We start from the raw sequence: 21,504 nt of genomic DNA, 5'->3' as shown, positions 1-21,504 counted from the left end.
AAGGTAGTAATAGAGAATGAGCGACAGCTTTGCAGGCGCTGCAAAGCAGAGCTCAGTGTTAACCCGTGCAACATTGTGCTATGTTGCAAAAAATACCCCATCCTGAAAGCTGACACCTGAAAGGCAGTCTCGACAGGGACTTCAAAGAGGGTGAATTTGCAAGAGACCAGGTTGCCAGTGACACGGAGGCACAGAAAGTGCTACTTGACAACCTAACGTCTTTATTCAACAGAGCTACCAGCTGTGAGTCTTGCTGGCTGTCTCGATTTTATGCCAGATTTTGCAATGTTGAGCTTGGAAAAATGACCTGAGGGTGTCCTAGGGACTCAAAAATCAGAAAACAAATAAATCAAACTGTAAATGTGTTTTTACTCTTATGATTCTTGCACACCATGATTGCTGAAGAGTTGATAGTCTAGAGCAATCAGTACTGGCCACACTGCAGAATGATGATTGAGATACAGATCCCGCCCAGTGTGAAGATGAAGGATTTTCAGTCGCCTGCAGGAATGTAGTACAGGTCAATTTTCATTACACTTTTCATCTGCAGGGAAAAGCAGAGTGAGTAACTTTTCGTTCTACTCATGGTCGGTTTCACACATTAGTCACTGGAATGAGGACGCTCCGGGGCAAGATTTAAGCGAACATTCACACACTGCTTCAGAAGTTTCGGAAGATTGGCTCCATCGCCCGGCGCTGCTCTCATCGCACTGCAAGGATGCCCAATTTCACCACCTGAAAACCCCCAGCCAACAACCGGTGGCCTTGTGCTGCCCTCTCACGGGCCGCGAACAGCAGAGCAGCAACACTTCTGCTCGCCGAGACCCAGCAGCCAGAGAAGCAATAAATAGCACGGAGGGTTTGGAGTGTCCCTGTCATCATCATCTGGATTTATGGCATGCTGCAGTGCTTTAGCCAGTGCTTTAGCCGCTCTGCCCCGTGCCTGGCTTTCCATAAGAGGGTACAGGGCTCAGAAAGCAAAGCTCCCATGACCAGAACTGCAGTGCTGGCTGACGCCAAAATACCAACCAGCTCACAAGCACGCAGCCCTCGGTGCTCCGGGTCCACTCGTCTCTGCTCCGTCGTAACCAGTGGTCGCATTTGCTCCAGGAAATGCTGCCCTTGCTGTCGAAGTCCTGGGGGAGTGAACAGGAGAAGAGGGAGGATTACACCGTACCCAATCCAACCCCACATACTGGGCTGACGACCCCAAAGACTGAATCTCCTGCCTGCTGAGCGAAGAGACAGTGGTCTAACCTCAGAGCCACTGCAGAGCCGGGGGCAGCCCCGGTTTGGCTGGGATTCGGAGCACCGATTCTGCCCCGTTGGGTGTAGGGGAGCAGGGATTAGGGCCACTCACAAACCTCCTGAGCCCAGTAAACCCCATTGAGCCTTTGGCCTTCTGCTGACATTGCCAACAAGTATCTGACTTTGTAAACCACGTGTCAGCACCGACAGCAATGGTCTGAGTTGCATATTCACAACAGAGAGCTGAAAAACTTCCACGCAGCTTATTTCTTGCGAGAAAACCTTGAAGAGATGACCAAAGTGCTTATAAAAGACCACAATGCTAGGAATACTATCCCTTTGCTACACGAAATTATTTGGGATACGCAATGAGTTTCCACGATACTTACGCAGAGCACAGCACAGGCCTGTGTACTACTGTATGAAGTAATTAATGCTTTTCTTCATTTAAAAGCCTCATGATTTTTTTAAGGCAATCTCATGATGTGTGGGGGCCCAGGTTGTCAGCTTGGAGTGCTAAAATGAAGTCAACCCCCGTCTTAGAGAACACAAGGATCTTTTAATTAGGAAATTCGAGGTTTGTTGTATTTGTCTTCTCACACGTGAAACTTGGGAGTACGCAACAGGCCTCATTTATTGCCCCTTTAAAGGGGCTGGAAACTGACTGTCCCCTTTTCAGAAAAAGCAGAGCTCCTCAGGCATGAAGCGACTCCAGGAACGGAGGCACTAAGGGAGACCCCAGCGCTGGCCCCCGTGCCCCTCTCCAGGCCAGGCGGGCAGCAGGCCCGCTGCTTCTCCACCCGCTTCAAGACACGGACCTTCTCCTGGGGCAGACACCTCCTCCCTGCCTGGCTCCCTGCCTCAGCACCCCCCTTCCCCGGGGCTCCTGCCCCAGAGGGACTCTCCTGTCCCCCACCCCAGTCCCTGCATGTCCTCACCCAGGCTTGACCTGCCTGCCTGGCCCGGCTTGCCTCATCCATCCACGCACCCCCCTGCCCCATCGCCCCTCGGCCCCTTCCTCCTCCTCCCACGCTCCAGCCCCGGACCCTTCATCTCACCCCCCTCCACCCTGGCTTACCCCTCACCTCAGACCTCCTCACGGCCCCACCAGGCACCTCCCCGCGCCCAAAACCTCCTCAAAGAGCCCCAAAACACAATCCCTCTCCCTCCTCCTCGCACCCGCCTCCATCTTGAGCCGCCCCCTCCACCGCCCCCCGCCCGCGCCGCTGGCGCTCCTCCTGCCGGCAGGCGGCGCTGCCGCGGGCCGGGGCGCCCGTGGCGGCGGGGGCGCCGCTCTCTCCGCCCGCCGGGCGCCGCGGAGGAGGCGGCGGGGCAGCGCGGCGGCGGAGCGGGCCGCGGGCTCGGCGTGAGGCGGCGCCGGCGGCGGCAGCGGCGGCGGGGCCGAGCCGGGAGGCGAAAGCCGCGGCCCCGCTGAGCCCGCCCCGGGGCCTGCGGGAGCAGCATGGCCGCCAGCCTGTGGATGGGGGACGTGAGTGTCCGGCCGGGACCCGCGCGGGGCTTTGTGAGGCGGGCAGCGGGGCGGCCTGGCCGGCGGGAGGCGGGAGGGCAGCGGCCGGCCCCGGGGCGACCGCGGGCTGAGGCGACCGCGGGCTGGGGCGCACTGACTGACTGACCGGCACCCTCACACTGACTGACCGACTGACAGCCTCACACTGACTGACTGAGACACCCTCACACTGACTGACTGAGACACCCTCTCACTGACTGACTGACACCCTCTCACTGACTGACTGACACCCTCACACTGACTGACCGACTGACACCCTCACACTGACTGACTGACTGACAGCCTCACACTGACTGACTGACACCCTCACACTGACTGACTGACACCCTCACACTGACTGACTGACTGACTCCCTCACGCTGACTGACCGACTGACAGCCTCACACTGACTGACTGACACCCTCACACTGACCGACTGACACCCTCACACTGACTGACCGACTGACAGCCTCACACTGACTGACACCCTCACGCTGACTGACTGACACCCTCACGCTGACTGACTGACACCCTCATGCTGACTGACTGACACCCTCATGCTGACTGACTGACACCCTCACGCTGACTGACTGACTCCCTCACGCTGACTGACCGACTGACAGCCTCACACTGACTGACACCCTCACGCTGACTGACTGACTGACACCCTCACGCTGACTGACTGACTGACACCCTCACGCTGACTGACTGACACCCTCACGCTGACTGACTGACTCCCTCACGCTGACTGACCTACTGACAGCCTCACACTGACTGACACCCTCACGCTGACTGACCGACCGACTGACACCCTCACGCTGACCGACCGACTGACACCCTCACGCTGACCGACCGACTGACACCCTCACGCTGACCGACCGACTGACACCCTCACGCTGACTGACTGACACCCTCACACTGACTGACTGACTGTCTCCCTCACGCTAACTGACTGACTGGCACCCTCACGCTGACTGACTGACACCCTCACACTGACCGACTGATTGACACCCTCACACTGACCGACTGATTGACACCCTCACACTGACCGACTGATTGACACCCTCACACTGACCGACTGACTGACACCCTCTTGCTGACTGACTGACTGACACCGTCACGCTGACTGACTGACTCCCTCACGCTAACTGACTGACTGGCACCCTCACACTGACTGACCGACTGGCACCCTCACACTGACTGACCGACTGACACCCTCACGCTGACCGACTGACACCCTCACGCTGACTGACTGACACCCTCACGCTGACTGACCGACTGACAGCCTCACACTGACTGACACCCTCACGCTGACCGACACACCCTCACGCTGACTGACTAACACCCTCACGCTGACTGACTGACTGACTGACACCCTCACACTGACTGACAGCCTCACACCAACACTCTCACGCGCTGACACAGCCTCACGGACCCTCACGCACTCTGATACACACGTAAATTCCCGAGCTGACTGACATCCTCATGCACACGCACTCCTGTGCACGCTGGCAGGCTCACACAGGCTGACACGCACACTTACACATGCTGACACACAAACACGCACTCAGAGACGCAAACCCCGGCCCGGCAGGCACGTTCATGGGCAGTTACACACTCACAGACACAGTTAGACACACACACCCACCCCCCAGAGTGACCCTCGTTGCCTGCCCGCAGCCGGGGTCACAGACACACTCGTGGCACTTACACCAGTCTCCCATGCTGCCTGTGCTCAGGCTGGTGGGCAGGCACGCTCGTGGGCACTAATGTGCTACCACGCTTTCGTGCTCATGCTCTGTTAGGCACTTACACACTCACTGACATACTCACTAGCCTGTACACTCACATGCTTCCAGGGTTTATATGCTGGCTTATATGCTCACGCGCTTGTAGGCACTTACATGCTCATGGTCATACATTCTACGGCACTCATACGCTCGCGCTCATGCTTGTGCTGCTAGGCTCACACGCTTGTGCTCACACTTGCAGGCACTTACGCTTACTTGCACTCGCATGTTTGTATGCAGCTATCCAGGAGCATCCCTCGCTGCCTGCCCCACACACGTGCATGCCTGTGGGTGCACTCACATGCTTATAAAGATTTGCGCTCTCCTACATGCATACACACTCATAAGCACTTGCACACCCCACTATTTCCCTCATTCCTGCCTGCATGTGTACCTGGCAGCACACTCAGAGGTGCTTCTTCACCCTAGGGTGTCTCTCGCTGCCTGCTCACGTGCACGCTGTGGGCACACTCACACAGTGATACACACCCCACAATGTCCCTTGTTGTCTGCCCTTCATACACACTGCGTACACCCTCATACTCGTGCACCTGTGTCCCTCACTGCTTGCCACTGTATATACATGCTTTCATACACGCTCACGTATTCGTACTCACACCCAGCGTATTGTAGTGCTTTGCCACCCACACACACACACCTGTATGTATGTGTTTATGTTGTATTGTAGTGTCTCCACTGTCTGCCACTTTTACACAGTCACATATACAATTGCACCGTTGTATCGTAGTGTCCTTGCTGCCTGCCCCATGCTTGTATACACCTGCATATACGTACAGACATGCATATGCAGTTATACCAGTGTATCACAATTTCCATGTTGCTTGTTACTTGCATGCACATCTTTCTCCACCCTCTTTCTTACAGACTCACACCGGCATATTGCATAGTCCTGCTTGCACACACATGTGCACCCTGTAGTCTTCCTCAGCCTCTCTCAGGTGTGTGTACACACAACCCAGCACATCAACGAGGATCCCACTGGCTGCTTCTCTCACATAAGCGTGCTTACACCAAGTTTGCCGTTGCATTGTACACATACACTGACACGTCAGTGAGTCTTCCGCTGCCTGCCACTCATGCAAACACACTCTACAGGGTCCCTTTTCTCCTCACCCACACAAAGGGTTATCTACCACCTCTCCACCGTAAGTCCACTTCTTTTTCAGTCACCTCTCTCACAAGCAGGCTGCTGCTCTTTGAAACACACACGTACATATCTGAGCAACACTCACCCATTGCCTGTATGAGTCTGGCTTTCCTGTACACACACCCCGCAGGATCACCCTCTGCATGGCGTGTCTATACAGAGCAGTGCTGCCTCCTGCTTCTGGCACATGTAACAGAGTTGTTTCTGCTTTACACTCACACCTCCGCAGGGCATCTGCCACCTTTTGCATGCGCAAGTGCAGTATGGTTACCCACTATCAGATACTGCACAAGTCTGCATCTTCTGTCACACACACAAGTGGCGGAGCCACCTGGTACCTGACAGACACACGAACACACTCCAGGGCTGTCAGTTACCCCAAGGCCATCTGTCTTACTCACACAGGTGTATATATTTATATAGATGGAGCTATATATGTTTCCCTCACACCCCAGCCTCATGTTAGCTGTCACATGCAGTGCTCCCCATCAGTATGTGTATTGCACAAAACCTTAATTTCAGTTAGTTCCCTCCTCCACTTTCTATTACACAGAGAGGCATCCTTTTTCCCCAGTCCCTTCAGCATATACTTGATCCAAATTGCAGTGCCGTTTCATGCTTTTCAGTCACTTACACCATACAGACACCTGCCCTCCAGCGTGTTCACCCACACAGTACCACTGCCCTGCACTTCACACACACTCTGACATGCACAGTGCCACCCTCTCACCTATGACATAAACACGGTCAGTGCACCCCCATGCAGTACAAAGCACAGACCCACTGTGGGACGCGATTAGAGGTTTCCCCTCCAGGTGTTGCCCTGCCTATCTCCACGGTTATGCGAGGTAGACACGGCTCTGCAAACCCCTACCCCTGCTCCATGGGGGCTGCGTTACCTGACGCATGCCGCCCGTTCGTCATAGCACCCCGGGCTGTGCCGCGCCCGTGTACCGATAGCGCTGGCCCAGCCTCCGTTTGCATACAGAGAAGAAGCCTGCCACCTCCTTATCCCCTGCTCCGTGTAGTGAACGCTCAGTTTGTTGCTGTATGTTTCTGAGTGGCTTTTGTCCTTCTGTGAAAGCTCCCTGTTCTCTGAAATTCATGCTGTCTCTTGGGTTCCACTTTGCAGACTGTTGAGCCTGGTTCATGCATGCCTGCTGGTTTTGAGTGGCATCGACCCTCTTAAATGAGTCTTCTTTTTGAAGTGTAAGGGTAAAATACTTCTCAATAATGTTTTAACTGCTTAGGGTGGCATTGACACAAATATTCTCCTTTTTGTAGATGCTCTGGTCTAACTTTTTTTTTTTTGCTTTTATAGCTGGAGCCATATATGGATGAAAACTTTGTTTCAAGAGCCTTTGCCACCATGGGAGAGCTCGTACTGAGTGTAAAAATCATTCGAAACAGGTTGACAGGGTAACTGTTTATGCTTGTTCTCAGTTTGTTCTACCAGTGCGTTTGGATTGAACCCTTTGCCCTCTGCCCACAGCTGTGGTCCTGTCCATATTACAGTGATTTTCCCTTAGAGCTTTTCCCCATTGCTGCCAGCAATATGGGTATCTTGGTGATAGCAATGGGGAGGACAGTTGCTGGCTCTTTGACCTCCCCATCAACAAACCAAGGTTTGGCCCTCATCCTGCAGTGCTTCAGCACTCATTCAGGGCGGCATATGTGTGCCATACAGTCTATCTGGGAATTACACCTCCTGGGCTGAAGGCTTCAGTGACTAGTCTGTGTTGATCGTTGCGGTAGTGCAGCTACGTGATGCTGGCAGAGGTGGGAAGTCTGACTTTAGAAGGAGCCATATGAGGACTCCTGGAGTTCATGTGGAATAAAATGAGTGACTACGCAGAATAAAGTGGTTTCATGTTCTTGTAAATGATGTAACTTCAGTTTTCAATGGTTTAAACTTGGGTGGGAAAATTTATATAGTCAATGAAAGTAGGAAGTAAACTAATTGTGAGCAAAACTATTTTCTATGTGCTTAGGTTGATGTGACTTACTGGTAAGTAGGGGCTGTCACTTTACTTGAGATCCAAGATTAATTTGCTACCTTCTTTTTGGTAGCTAATGTTTATACTTTGAAAAATAAATTGTTCTAAGTATTGCAACTATAGCAAATCTCCTACCAGTTATCTAAAAATATAATATTCCTCCTCAAATGTGTTTTAAATCTGAAATCTTTCTTTCTCCTCTCCTGTGTCTATGTTCAGAATTCCAGCAGGCTATTGCTTTGTAGAATTTGCAGATCTAGCTACTGCAGAGAAATGTTTACACAAAATCAATGGAAAACCGCTTCCTGGTGCTACACCGGTAAGTAAATGAAATCAGCCAGGTGGGAGGCAAAACTGGGAAAGAATAGATAGTGTAGAAACTCTATTTTGAATGATTACAGACAAATTCATAGTTAGCAAACTGGGATTCTTTTCTTTAGAGTTAAATTAATGAACATGAAACTATTAATGTTCTTGCTCAGAAAATTGTTGGAAAAAAACACTAATTTCTGTGTGAATATCTGGATAAAATCCTGGTATAGAAATGTTGTATTTCTGAGCCTTTCTACTATTACCAAAGTTGGACTAATAAGCCACCAGAGAATAACAAGGGAAAAATAGATGTAGTATACCTACCACGGTCCTTCTGTCTCTCTCCGTTTATTCATTCCATATTAATTGGTTGCAGTGTGTATGTTGTTATGTATGTATGAGCTTGCAAGTTCTCACTGAGTTTTGAGTAACTTTGATTTGCAAGAGAAACACGACTTTTAAGCCTTGCTTTATTCTTGGCCCTTAGCAAACTGAAGTTATTCAAACTCGTTAACAGGGGAGAAAGTACTAGTCCATTGTATAATTATAATACATAACAAATGTCTTGGACACGTAAAAGCTAGGTAGTTAGGAAGAAGAGGAGGAATAGTCATAGAGGCTAATTTTAGGATGTTGACTCGAATGTGTAGTAGATTAAAATGGGACAGCTGACACAGCTGTCCGTTGTACCCACAGAAGTTGGCTGCAGTAGCTAGGATGGCTGGTTCCTAAAGCAGCTCTAGAATCACCTCGGTTATAGTGTGATACAGTAAGGTGAATTGGTGCCTGTTTCAGTGTAGTTAATACCCTGAGTAGGAAACTGGGAAATTCAGATGTTGTTCCTTGAACTATTTGGTCTGCCTTCCTGCGAGGATGGTGTCCCCTGTTAGCAGGGGTAGATGAGAGGCCTGGAGGTACCTGTTTCACCTGTCCTGTTTAGTATGCCCTTATACTGCAAATCAGAGCCCACGATTAAGGGAAGCTAATCTTCCTAGATGCCTTCTATAGTCACTAGAGAGAGAAAGAGAGCAGCTCTTGCAAGGAATAATATAGTAGTCGAAGTTTGGTTTCAGGAATACCTGCTTTTATCCACCGTTTAATTCAAAATGCAGTGTTGTGTAGAGGGATGATTTACATAACGCATGGAGAGAATTACAGATGTCAGACAGAGATCCAGCGTAGGCAACCTAAATTAGTGCACTCAGCAGGCAACTGCCCAGCTCGTCTCTTGCATTTAGATACTTTTTCTCTTGTTTGCAGAAAACTGAATGTGGCTCACTCTTTTATTTATTTTTAAATACTGAATCAGCCAAAGGAATAACAGACAGCCACAGTGCTGTTGCTGTCACTGTTTTACAGAATTAGTGTCCCCAGTTCCCATTTGAGAGGAAGTACTCTCAGGCCTCTCACTGATTTTAAACCCAAAATCCAAAAAAAAGATGAAAGTGCTTCAAAGTGGAATCTAAATTTTGTGTTAGCGTGTAAATGGTCCACAGAAGGAGTCGTGTACCACTGTGCACCAGTGAATGCAAGCATGCAAGGACCATGATTATAGCCTAAAGTCTTTGCTCTGTTTCCCAAGAATTATTTATGCTGTCTTTGAGGGAAGAAAGTATATCATACAAGGTGCAGGAGCACACTAGGCCCTCCACTCTACTAAACAAACGTCCTGATCTCTAGGTTGTAGGCCTGCAGTAGGCTTGCTTTCCTCGGCCAAATTCCCCTTGAGTTCTTGCTATGGCACTGTGTGGTGCAGAGGGATATCTGCTTTGGAAGCCTGTTGGGAGATAGAAAAATGGTTTTGAAGCCCCTCAAGCTGATGAGGGAATCCAGCTTAAGTCTTCCTCTCTCTGGGTGAGTTCTCACACCAGTATTCTTGTAAAGGAGTGCAACCCTTTGCTTCTTCCTCTGTCAGACATGTTTCAGAAGAAAACAGCAATTACCATGGCACTCTGCGGTGAGCCTGCTTGGGTCATTGTGTGCTAAGCATCATATAAGACTGCCCATGGGATTGAGACCCTCAGGATTTTGAGGCAGAAGACCAGCTGCTCCTTAGATCTTGGTCTAGACTTAAATATGAGTGGGGCACAAGTTGCTGAACCCTGGTAGGATGGGGGCAGGGAGTTCCAGATGTGCCGGTGGGCACAAATCTAGGCTCCTGGGAAACTTGTTTAAACAAAAAAAAATCAGGTGCAAAATTTAGGGAGGCCTCCAGTGTCCGATGACAGGTAACTCTTTCAGAAAAACCTTAATTTTGGATCTTACAACGTGACTGCATCATCCAGAGCAAAGTATTTAGCTATACTTCCAGACTCAGGGACTGATTCCATTTTCCAGTGAGGCGGATTCTGGTCTGCCAGTATTCTCGTAAATCACAGATGTCCAACAGTTTGTGCTGTCATTTAATTTTAAGACCTTAAAATTACATGTCATTTAATATTTGTTGTTAGTACCTCTGTTTTCCTGTCTTCCTTAAAGATACAAAAATTTGGTGTCTGTAAGGTTCACCTGTCTTTTGCTAGCTCCATAAACTGTTGAAATAAAGATAGGCCAAACCTCTTGCTGCAGGTTCTTTGCTGATTTTCATTATTATAGCTGTAGTGAAATCAAACAAAAACGTTGTCTTTGATACCTTAACTGGCTGGCCCAACGGCATTGAACACCTGTCAGCATTAAGCAAGTTGTGTGAAATAAGCTTATTGTATTTTTTCCTAATTGTTTGGATTCACATGAGAACATTTGACTGTATGGATTAATTTTTGCCTTGTTTCAGGCAAAGCGATTTAAGTTGAATTATGCAACGTATGGAAAACAGCCCGATAACAGGTAAATGCTCAATATTCAAATACTAGTTTTCCCTGCTTAATGTCTCTTTATCGATTGCCTTGCAAAGAGGATTCAAAATATGTAAAACCGCAAGTTCATCGTTGCCGGATGAGACGTACAGCTAGAAAATTTGAATAGGAGAGCATTCATGAGATGCACACAACTAAAATTTGTACCATTTTGTCCGGCAGTGCCAGATAACTAAATCCCATAATTTAAAATGTACATTACGTTAAACTGTCTTGGCACACGCTGTAGATATTTGTGATGCTGTAGCACGTTAGCACTTTCTGTGTATCCAAGGCTGCATCCCATCGTAATAGCACATAATGCCGTGAACGTGTTTAGCACCTGAAGATAAAGGCAGTGGTTTCACACCACCTGGCCTAACTGGCTAGAGCAGCACAGCAGTCAGCGAAGAGGGAGAAGGGTGCTCGGAATTGCCCCTGGAGGAGCCCGTCCTTCTCCATGGACGGTGCAGGGAGCGTAAGGAGGCGAACGGGCTGAATTAGGCTCCTGAAGCTGGGTGGTGTACCTTTCACAGCGCCTGCCCAGAAACGCTTACACAGTTGAAGTAATACTGTGTTTAGGAGGTGTTCGGGCAGGTGTGTACGAGGGTGAAAGCAACAGAATCCTGCAATTTCTTAGTGTAGTAATAGTCATATCTCGGCAATTGTATTTTTATTCTAGATTATTATTTATGAACCTTTTAAAAAAAAAAAAACACCCAACTTTTTAGATTAGAATCAAGACATGACACATGGGGCCGAGAATGAGATTCACATCTGGTAGCTAATTCTTACAGTTCCATTTGCTCTGGAAATACAGATGGATGCCATGGCCTTTCTGATTCCAGCAGCTTGCCCCGTGAGTCTTTAGCAGAGGGAGGATAATGTAGACTGCCTGCCGGTTTTATGCTTTGCCTTTTGTGTGGCGCAGCAGATTTGTCAGGATTGTCTTTTAAGGTGTTTAAACTTTCTGGCATCAAAGTATCTAATTTGTATATTATAATTTAACATCAATATATTGGAAACAGCAAATCTATAAATGAGACATCGATGTTTTCTTGCCGTGTTAGAAATCCAGAGATATCCTGTGAGAACTTAGCAATTAAATTATCTTTAAATAAAAAGCAGTATTGGGTAGATTGGTTTTGCTGCTTGAATTAACTTGAAAAAGCAGTGTCAATAAAAATTGTAGTCACCTAAGCAACTTAACTGGCGACACTTTAAAGTATCCATTAAATAGTCTTCTAATACCACTTTTCTCTGAAGTCAAGTGTTTAGGCTAAATGTTAGCTGTCACTCAGCACGCCTCTTTTTTTGTATGATTGTGCTTAAGAAGTTTTCTTTTGATTTCTTTAGTCCAGAATATTCACTTTTTGTGGGAGACCTGACTCCTGATGTGGATGATGGCATGTTATATGAATTTTTTGTTAAAGTTTATCCATCGTGTAGAGGTGGAAAAGTTGTTTTGGACCAGGCAGGAGTATCCAAGTAAGTAATCTTTTATTCATTCTTTTCTTTCACTTCACATGCAGCAACAGAAAAGATATAATGCAGCAAGGGAAAAAGAATAGTTCTATCAGCTTAGATTTTAGTAATCGTAAAATACAGTGTTCTTGGACATTCAGTCTACAGTATGCTTGGGTTTTGATAGTCACCACAGTGTATTGTCACTCCTTTGTCAGTATGATGACCTTTGTGTGTTGGCAGTATGTTATTGCACTTCTGAAAAAGCTGAAAAATTTCTAAGTAATCTTCAAACACTGTCTTCCTGGACTCTCAGATGGAATTGTGCTTTGACAGTCTCTAGGCTATTGAGTGTATATTCCTGCAAAAGCTTTACAGGTTTTTGTTTCGAATAGGGTAGGGCAAACAAAGCTATGATTCATTGTCAGGTACTCAGTAGCCGCCTTGTTCATCTTTACTGGAAACGTCTTGCCAAAAACAGATGTCAAAAAGTCAGTTTCTTAACGTTATTAAAACATTTTCTAAATAGCAGAAAATGAAACTCTATTTTCCTAGAAGAGGGACCAGTTGGTGAGCATCCTTGTTTTGAAAACAGAACATGGCTTCAATGAAACACAATATTCTGATATAATACCTATGAGAATGTTGTGATAAGACTTAGAATATGGCTGTAGATCTCCCCTCTTTCTCACATAAGGTTTCTCAGTCTTAGACATGTTGGTTTGAAGGAACCTCTGAAGGTGTCATGTCCAACTTCCCACTCTGAACAGGACTGCTGCCAACGCTAGATCAGGTCAGCCATGAATTGTGTAGCCTGGAAAACCTCCCAGGATGGAGATAATACAACCTGTCTGGGCAGCCTTTTTCAGAGCTACACTACCTCCCTAGTAATGAAGTTCTTCATGTGCAACGCGAACTTCTTGCAGAGCTGCCTAGTCACTCTCTGGCTGTTAAGTACTCATGCTGTTACTGCCACCTCACCCGAGACCGACACTGCCGGGGTGGGCTCCGGCTGCCTCCTCCTCCTCAGAGGCGTAAACCCAGGAGTTCTTGTTTTGCTTCAATCTCTGCCTACAAAATAGGTGTTGGGTGATGCAGGTTGGGCCATTAGTTGGGCTTTGGGAATGGCCCCTAAGTGCAGACCTCAGGGAAAGGGAATCTGTGGTAGCTTGGTAAGCGGGGAAGGAGCAGGGACTTAAAAGTCCTGTTGCTGGGAAGAGCACAGCTATCTCTCCTAGCAGTGCTGGGGAGTTGCTGCCAGGGGCTTTGTTGTGACTTGTGCAGTTACTCAAAGCTGAGGCAACTGCAAATGTTAGTGTGATGCGAGAGAGGAACATGGGGCTTGTGGACGTGCCCAGCGAAGCCCTGGCCCTTCCAGCCAGGGCTGGTAGATCAGGAAGGCCTCCTCCCAACACCTCTTGTCCAGGCAAGAGAGGAGCTTGGAGCTTGATGCTGTAGTGCTGTGCCTGCTTCTTTGCTTTCTGCTGAGGGTGCAAGCTGGGGGGCTTGTGCTAACTGCGGGGACAGGACAGAATGTCTGCCAGGGAGGTCCTGGCCACGAAGAAATTATTTCTTGGTGGGTTTTCTTCTATTCTAAAATCTGGTTTAGCCATCACTGTCAAAAAACTAAGCGTCTGGAAAAGTTGGAAGAATCGCTGTCTTCCTTGCTGCACCTTACATCTATTCCTATAACTACATCCAACTCTTTATCTGTCCGTCTCTATTTTGGAACGGCCAATATTCCCGGTTGCACTTCCACGCTCCTGGTCCCATCTGAAAGGCTGCAAGAATCTTTGTAGCAGCTTAGGAACTTAGACACTTTTGTGTGTGAACACCTAAAACTGACTTAAAAGTTGACTTGCACTGGTTTAATTTGCCACAGTCCTTTCGCAGAGGGCAAGTTAAACAGAATGTAGAGTTTTGCTCTTGCTTAATTATCCAGTTTGCGTATAGACAAGCCTGAGCTTTGATTTGGTCTTCTGTGTGTGAGGAGCACACATACATACATGCATATATGTGTAAACCTATAAATTTGGAATTGTGCGTATAGCTTGCTATGCAAGATACTGCATTTTATGGGGCACCAACTGCTCTGTAATAGCTTCCAGTGTGGACCTACTACGAGTACTAGGTGATGCCGCTTTCAAAATAGTGTGTTACCTGGTGTTTAAGAGTTCCCACAGAATAGATAATATGCTGTAAATTTACACCCTTGCTTACAGCTTGTTCTTTTCCCCACGTAGACAAGCCCTTTCCCTCCCAAACTCCTTCCTTCACCTAGATGGATTCCTCTTTCCCTCCCACACCTAAGTCTTTGATCTTTTTGCTGCGTGAGGCAGCCCATCCCATCTTGGGATCCTGGCACTGCCCTCTTGGATGCTGTTGCATTGCTTCTGACTCACTACAGCATCAGAATCCCACGCAAAGGACCTTTGGGGTTGGAGGGGAATTAGTATTTTCTGTCTGGCTGACGTACAGTACTGCTAGCACCACAGTGAAGGATTGCCGCAGAGCGGAGGGGTTGGTGGCCGTGTGTTGTCCCTGTTCAAGTTGTGCTGTCAGAGCAGGTTTTAGCAACTTGACATTAAGAGCTCATTTTCAGGTCCACTGTTGAGAATGCTGATGGAGCTGTGCCGTTGTTAGGAATGACAGCCTATTTGAATATTTTCCTGTTGAAAAAAGGACTTGATTAGAAAGCGTATCTCAGTCGATCCTACAGAAAAGCAAAGTTTTCCTTCGCAGTGGGCAGTTTTCGATATAAACGGTGCCTGTCTTGTCAATCCTGTGCTGACTTGCAACTGTTTAGATTATCTGTATCCTCCCAGTATAGATTTGAGGCTTTGCTATTGTCTGTTCATGCATTTCGACATGTCATGTTTCAGCTCACTTCCAATTCCCCAGAATCCACTGGCACAAGAATTACGTTACTTTTGTGAAGCCCTTGCGAGTACTGCCAAAGCTTGGACGTATGGTTTTAAGTGTTTTGCCAATAATACAAAGCAACTGGAAGACGAAATCACTTAATCTCTACTAAAATCAGGGACAGGCCTGGCAAAACTGTTTCATTTGCTGTGTTTTTCAAAACCAATTTTGACTTCACTGTAAATACTAAAAAAAAAAGTGGCATGGCTTTTTTGGTTTTGTTTTATGTGAGTTATTCTTTGTCTCTGCAGAGGTTACGGCTTCGTGAAATTCACGGATGAACTGGAACAGAAAAGAGCGCTGACGGAGTGTCAAGGAGCTGTGGGGTTGGGCTCTAAACCTGTACGCTTGAGTGTGGCTATACCAAAAGCGTGAGTATAAGAGCAGCCAGACGTTTATATAAGAGCAGCGTGATGTGAAATCACGTGTATTTTTAAATATCTTTTAGTGGTTTGGGTACATTTCCTGAACATTTCCATCACAAAGTGAAGGAATACCCACGAATATAGTAAAGCAGCTAGAGTATCAGAATGCACAGGAATTAAAAAAAAATTATAACATTAGATCAAGACTGAGCATTTTACACTGTTTTTATTTGTATACATGGTTAAATACACACACACGTACACACACTGTATTTAAGTATAATTATTTTTAAAGTGTATGTTCCTTTGAATTAAATTGAAATAGTCTAAATCTGCTTATTGATTTCTGGATAGCAAAGCTCAATTACCTTGCTAATTCTATTATAATGTCTACTAAATATAAGTCTTTTGGGGCAGGGATTAACTTTTTTTTCTGTGTTTGTTCAGAACCTGATACAATGAGATCCTGGTCTGACTTGGGGCTCGTAGCACTAGGGTAATACGAATAATAGTAATTGCTCCCTATTTCAATAATATTTAGATTTTCAGTGACCTCAGAAGTCTTGGGGGGGATAAGGAAGAGAAAAGCAGAAAAATGGGGTGTATCGTGGTGAGAAGATCAATGTTTCCCTCTTCCTACTTCTCACTAATTTCATCTTTAGACATAGCTTTATGTGTGACATATTTTCATTTTCAAACAGTATTTGTCATCTCATTTCAAGTCTTGATAATCAGGTGGGATTCCCAGTTCCTTGGGAATGCGAGTTTTAGTCAGCTCACAGGCTATTTAAGTTTATTTTTTTAGTTACTTGTAGTCCATTTTACTTCATGAGCTCTTCCAGCTCTGTGCATTGAAGATCACCCAGTTCAGTGGGAATGGGGACAACCAGTCATTGGTTAGGCTTCTGTACGGTAGTGGCAGAAGGGAGAAGGTTTTGTCCGTTCTTCCGAAAGAGAACCCCAGTTCTTTTGCAAGGCTCTAAGTCTTTAACTCTTCATGTAAAGCAAGACTCAGTACCTTGTCTCAGGAAGCTGCAGAGTACTTAATGTCATCCTATTTATCAGAAGGAAAAAGAGACCCAAGAATCTGCATCGTGGTTCAGGATTATTCTAAACTGAGGCTCATAATCCTGAACCTTCCCAAAGCCAGGAAGTGATACTAAATTAACTCATAAAGAATGAAAGCAATGTTTATTAATGAAGATGAGTATGAATACAGGAAAGGTGTTAATTTTAAACCACTTCTTTCTTTCTGCAAATGTATGCAAGTGATAAGTACTGCTGCAGTAAATAGTGAATATATTTTAAAGACTGAAATTTGCATGTTAGACTAAGCCTTGTCTATTTACCATATTGTATCTTAAGCTATTTCACTGCTGTTTATCATAATTGTTCTGCATTATTTGCAACTTATTCCTGCTTTATTTTTTTAAGTAATCGTGTGAAACCAATGGAGTACAATCAGATGTACAACTATAATTATAACCAATATTACCAACAATATCACAACTACTATGCCCAGTGGGGCTACGATCAGAACACAGGCAGTTACAGCTACAGCTATCCCCAGTATGGATACACGCAGAGCACAATGCAGGTAGGACAGCGCGACGTACTCACTCTTCAGTGATCTGTCAGCACAGAAACACAAGGTAGCTTATAAAATGGTGATGGGCACATTTTATATTCAACTCTGGGGTCTTAATGTAGCTACTTGATGAGGAAGCAAAACTGTTTAGCAGACCCTGGTGTGTACTGTTGCCTTGTGTGTGGGATATTGCTGGGACTGGGGGGATAAAAAGAGCTGGAGGGCACAGAGGGTCTCTTAATACATTTGTTGTGGTAGAAGGGTTCTCTTGATATGGGCAGTTGGACAGGCAGTGCTGAGACTGCCTTCTGGGATCCTTCGTAAGCCTTGTTTTAGAGGATAAAACAGATCAGGACAGCCACCCACTGCACCACAGGAATTTGAAGAACTGCTGCCTCCGTTAGAAGTTTAGTGTGGGATCTCCCCCATGGAGTCTGTTGGGAGTGGAACTTATGTGTGAAGAATTCTGTTGTAATCAGTCGGATATAAAAGTCAATATATGACAGCAGTAATCAACAGATGATGTTCATAAAAGAAAAGATAAATATCTGCTGACCTAAGAGTGGGTTTTTTTCCTTGCAGACATATGAAGAAGTTGGTGAGGATGCATTGGAAGGTACGTTTCTTGAATTTGATATTGAAGTAGTCTGTTTTGTTCTGCAGAGATTATAGATAGTCTTTCTCAAATTAGCCCTTGATTTCTATATATAATATACTTTTATCTTTGAGTATATCTGAGGTCTGAGAAAATTTGTGGGTCACTATCACCTAGCGCAATTGCATCCTTATTTTACAGTTGCTGTTCCTAGTCTGAACCTTGTCAGGACTGAAACTAATTGACTTAGCTATCATTGTGATTTTCATCTTCTGTAGTACTCAAACTTGTATCCTTTTTTTAAGTATTTTTTCTGGTACGCTACAAAAACAATGTAGATATTCTGTTTTTCTGTAAAATCTTGGAATTTAGAGCCCAGGATAATTCACTGTGCTTTTAGTTTAAAGAAGAAATAATATCAGTTAGCACGCTGATAAAATACTTGCTTTAGTAGTCATTGCTTGAAATGGGCCACTAAACCACGTTGGGGTTTTAGATATACATACAAGCAGTTTTCATTTATTGATGCAAGAAGAAAATTATTTTGTACTAGCAGTTCCAAATTTCTGTCTGGAGTGACATATGCACTATGTAGTGTGTCTTATTCTTCTCTTTAAAAAAATTTAAAAATCACATGGTTACAGTAGAAAGCAGCTGGATCCTTTACAGGATCCATAGGTATCAGTAACGAACGTCAATGAGAAAGCCCTTAATGGCTTTTAAAAGCATTACAGGAGAGCTTTCCTTTCTCTGAAACTAACACACCAGTACTATAGTTAGAATATCTCTGGGGTGTCTTTTTCTCATTGATTAAATTAATATGTTGGAATCTGTAGGAAGCTGAAATAATGTATTGCCAGTGTACCATTCCTTTTTCTTAATTCTATTCTCCCGTGATGTGTTACAACATGATGTAGCGAAAACCCAAGATGTTTACAAGCATTTTATTCCTGATGTGTTTTGTAGTTTTCCCATTCAGTCAGCTAGTTGCTTTGCACTCTGATAGTCGCATACTAACCTATGTGACAGTGCTACTCCGATAACCTGAGCTTTAGATTGTGGGTGTTGTTAGGTGAGCTTTACATCCTACAAGTGGTTTGGAGAATACGATGAGTTGATTTTTGTGAAACGCTGTGTGCATTGGTAGCGGCAGAATTGTGACCGCTGGGTTGCTATCCAGCTCCAAAATGCTTTACAAACGTCTCTTCCAACTGTAAAATGGGGGACATATTCATACATAATTCACTGGGTGTCGCTGGCACTTCTTTGGTTACTAACTGTGAAATGCTTTGAGATGTTCGAGGCTTTGGCAGACGAGCTCTGGTGACTCTTGTTGCAGCAGTGTAAGACGCTACCGTCCCCAGCCATCCACTCTGACCCCGTAGTGGAGGGAGCAGAACGGAACGTGTGCCTGCGCCTCCGCTCCTCCACTTTGCAGTCCGGTGCCTTAGTGCCAACCCACCTTCTTTGGCAGTTTAAGTGGCCACACTGGGCTGCGAGGTGCAGGTATGCGTTCTCTCCGTTGACTCTGCTATGGGGGCAATCACCACTGGAAAGAGGGACATATTTGGATGCAGTTATTTTTTATCCTGTTGCAGAAAGATTTACTAGGGCTAATCTAGTCAGGTTCATGACTGGGAATGTTTTGTGACTCCCCCCACATTTGTTTTAATAAAACTAACATGTTTACGGGGTGTGGGTTTTTTCCTAACACATTTGGCGTGTGACCTATTTGTCTGTCTGTCTTTCCTCCTTTAGATCCGACACCTCAGTTGGATGTCCATGAAGCAAATAAACAGTTTATGGAACAGAGTGAAGAGCTCTACGATGCCTTGATGGACTGTCATTGGCAGCCTTTGGACACTGTCTCGTCAGAGATTCCAGCCGTGTTATAGCCTCGTTGCTGAGGCACCATGTCTGTGTGACAAACCCGCCAGTGCGCTCCGGACTGTTATGCTGCACCTGGATCCTGCAGTAGTGAGGGGTGGCCCTTTCTCCACCCAGGTCTGTTACTCGAAGTACAGGAGGACTGTGGCCTTTCCTGTACAGAATGAGTATCGTAGGAGCATCATGGTAACTTTTATTCACGGTGAAAGTTAGAACTGCAACAGTTTTATTCCTTTTGTCTTGAAATGAACTCTTAATACTTATTGGGAATTGTAATTTATAAACTTTCAACGAGATGGCACAGGGGAAAGACTCTACTCCAACGTACAATAAAAAAGTTGGTCTTTTAAGTAAAATTACCCTTTGCATTTTGGTTCCTGCCCATCTTTCTGTTTTGCTGCCCATTTAACTGTCTTCAATCATTTGATCCAGCTCTCGTGAATGCGTTATTTTAAAAAATCATTATTGGATACCACTAAAATGTCTCAAAAGCTTTCTAGTGACTGGGTAAGGTTGCTGTAACTTGTGCACGGGAAAGAACCATGCTGATGAAAGCTTATGTTCTGGTTAACCTAAGCTGTGATCTTGAGCTAGCGAGTTTATTGCTCGGTGTTCTTAAGCAATCTACCTGAAGAGCATTTTGGAGCGTAAAAGACAGAAAGGAGCATTATAAAACTACTACAGACCGATGCCTTCTACCTGGTGGTCTCTCGCACGTTTGGCTCACCTCTCCAGCTGCGTATGAGGAAATAATTCCCCATCAGTCAAGCAGTTTAGAACACTTTTACCAGCAACCTTGTCTAAATGTTATTTTATGTATCATGCCTTTTTTTCATTGTGGACACACCTTGTTGGTCTCATTAAGATGTTAAGATTTCATAGCGTCTTCCACTGTCCTGTCAGTGGGAATATGGTGAAACTGAAGATCTTGCAGCAAAAACGGGTCAGAGCAATCTAATGGATATATTGTGCAACAAATTGTTGCTAACCTGGAAAGCAGTTTTCTACTGGATGTTGTATAAGCTGGATGGACAAGCAATATATTTAAACTAATACTATGTTGCATTAGAGGTGACAGTGAAAATAATAGCACTTATGTACATGTTATAAGCCCTTTTCAGGCTTTTGTGCCTTAAACTCTTTGAGAAATAGGAACAGATAAACTACCTGTAATAAATGTCTATCCAAGAAATAGTTTGGTAACTGAAATTGCTACTGCAAAGCGTTTAGTTCCCTCCCACCCATGTTGATACAGAGATTTGCCACAAAATTTAAATACTTTCATAAAGCCTACTTCTACTACACCTTTGTTTGTGTCCATAATTATGATATATTTGTCAGTCTGTGGTCTTTTTATCAACTGCAATGGTAAACGCACTGTGCGTATGAGGGGAATGGTGACATACACTGGAGTTAGCCTATTTCTGAACAAGTGGAACTAGAGGACTACTGGACCCCTGCATTCTCATCTGCTGTAGATTTTTTCCTCCTGCTGTGCATCTGACTGTGCTGTGGGCTGTTAACAGTGTCCTAACCTTCAGTGACTCTGAATTTAAGGAAATTAATGTTCCCCGTGTGTACTGGTAGCGTTTCAGAGGCAGTGGAGAGGTGGAAGAGAGCAGAGTGCTTTTTTTCTTCCAATGTAGCTGGTCAGCGGTGCTGAACACTCAGAAGATGCCCCTCTTCTTGAAAAGTGCCTGTTCAACAGAGTGGCCATTCAGAGGTGATGTAAAGAAGGGTTTTGTTATGTTCTGCTGTTAAACATTTTCAAGATCGTTCTGTTACTGTGCTGCAACAGTGCTACCACATATGCCCTTCATTTCCCTC

At 45.8% G+C, this 21,504-nt stretch overlaps 1 protein-coding gene across 2 annotated transcripts; it reads left to right on the top strand.

The window, feature by feature from the left end:
• The first annotated feature begins 2,703 nt into the window (after positions 1-2,703).
• On the top strand, positions 2,704-20,835 carry TRNAU1AP (tRNA selenocysteine 1 associated protein 1). Of its 2 annotated transcripts, none has more exons than XM_059830803.1 (9): positions 2,704-2,737; positions 7,035-7,132; positions 7,930-8,029; positions 10,796-10,848; positions 12,213-12,344; positions 15,494-15,613; positions 17,042-17,204; positions 17,778-17,811; positions 19,549-20,835. In XM_059830803.1, the coding sequence occupies exons 1-9, from the start codon at positions 2,711-2,713 to the stop codon at positions 19,683-19,685; spliced, it is 864 nt and encodes a 287-aa protein (XP_059686786.1). In that variant the 5' UTR covers positions 2,704-2,710; the 3' UTR covers positions 19,686-20,835. The 2 variants fall into 2 exon arrangements, with proteins under 2 accessions (XP_059686786.1, XP_059686787.1); XM_059830804.1 differs by lacking the exon at positions 2,704-2,737 and adding an exon at positions 6,854-6,922.
• The last annotated feature ends 669 nt before the right edge of the window (positions 20,836-21,504 follow it).

This window comes from Gavia stellata, chromosome 29, assembly GCF_030936135.1.
Source record: "Gavia stellata isolate bGavSte3 chromosome 29, bGavSte3.hap2, whole genome shotgun sequence".
Taxonomy (NCBI): domain Eukaryota; kingdom Metazoa; phylum Chordata; class Aves; order Gaviiformes; family Gaviidae; genus Gavia; species Gavia stellata.
This window is presented reverse-complemented; position numbering and strand designations above follow the sequence as displayed.

Bases quoted from the DNA above. Each gene is read 5' to 3' on its own strand.
- TRNAU1AP (XM_059830803.1), top strand. From the start codon at position 2,711: ATGGCCGCCAGCCTGTGGATGGGGGAC. The intron at 7,133-7,929 runs GTAACTGTTTAT...GTCTATGTTCAG, and splicing joins ATTCGAAACAGGTTGACAGG to AATTCCAGCAGGCTATTGCT. The intron at 15,614-17,041 runs GTGAGTATAAGA...TATTTTTTTAAG, and splicing joins AGTGTGGCTATACCAAAAGC to TAATCGTGTGAAACCAATGG.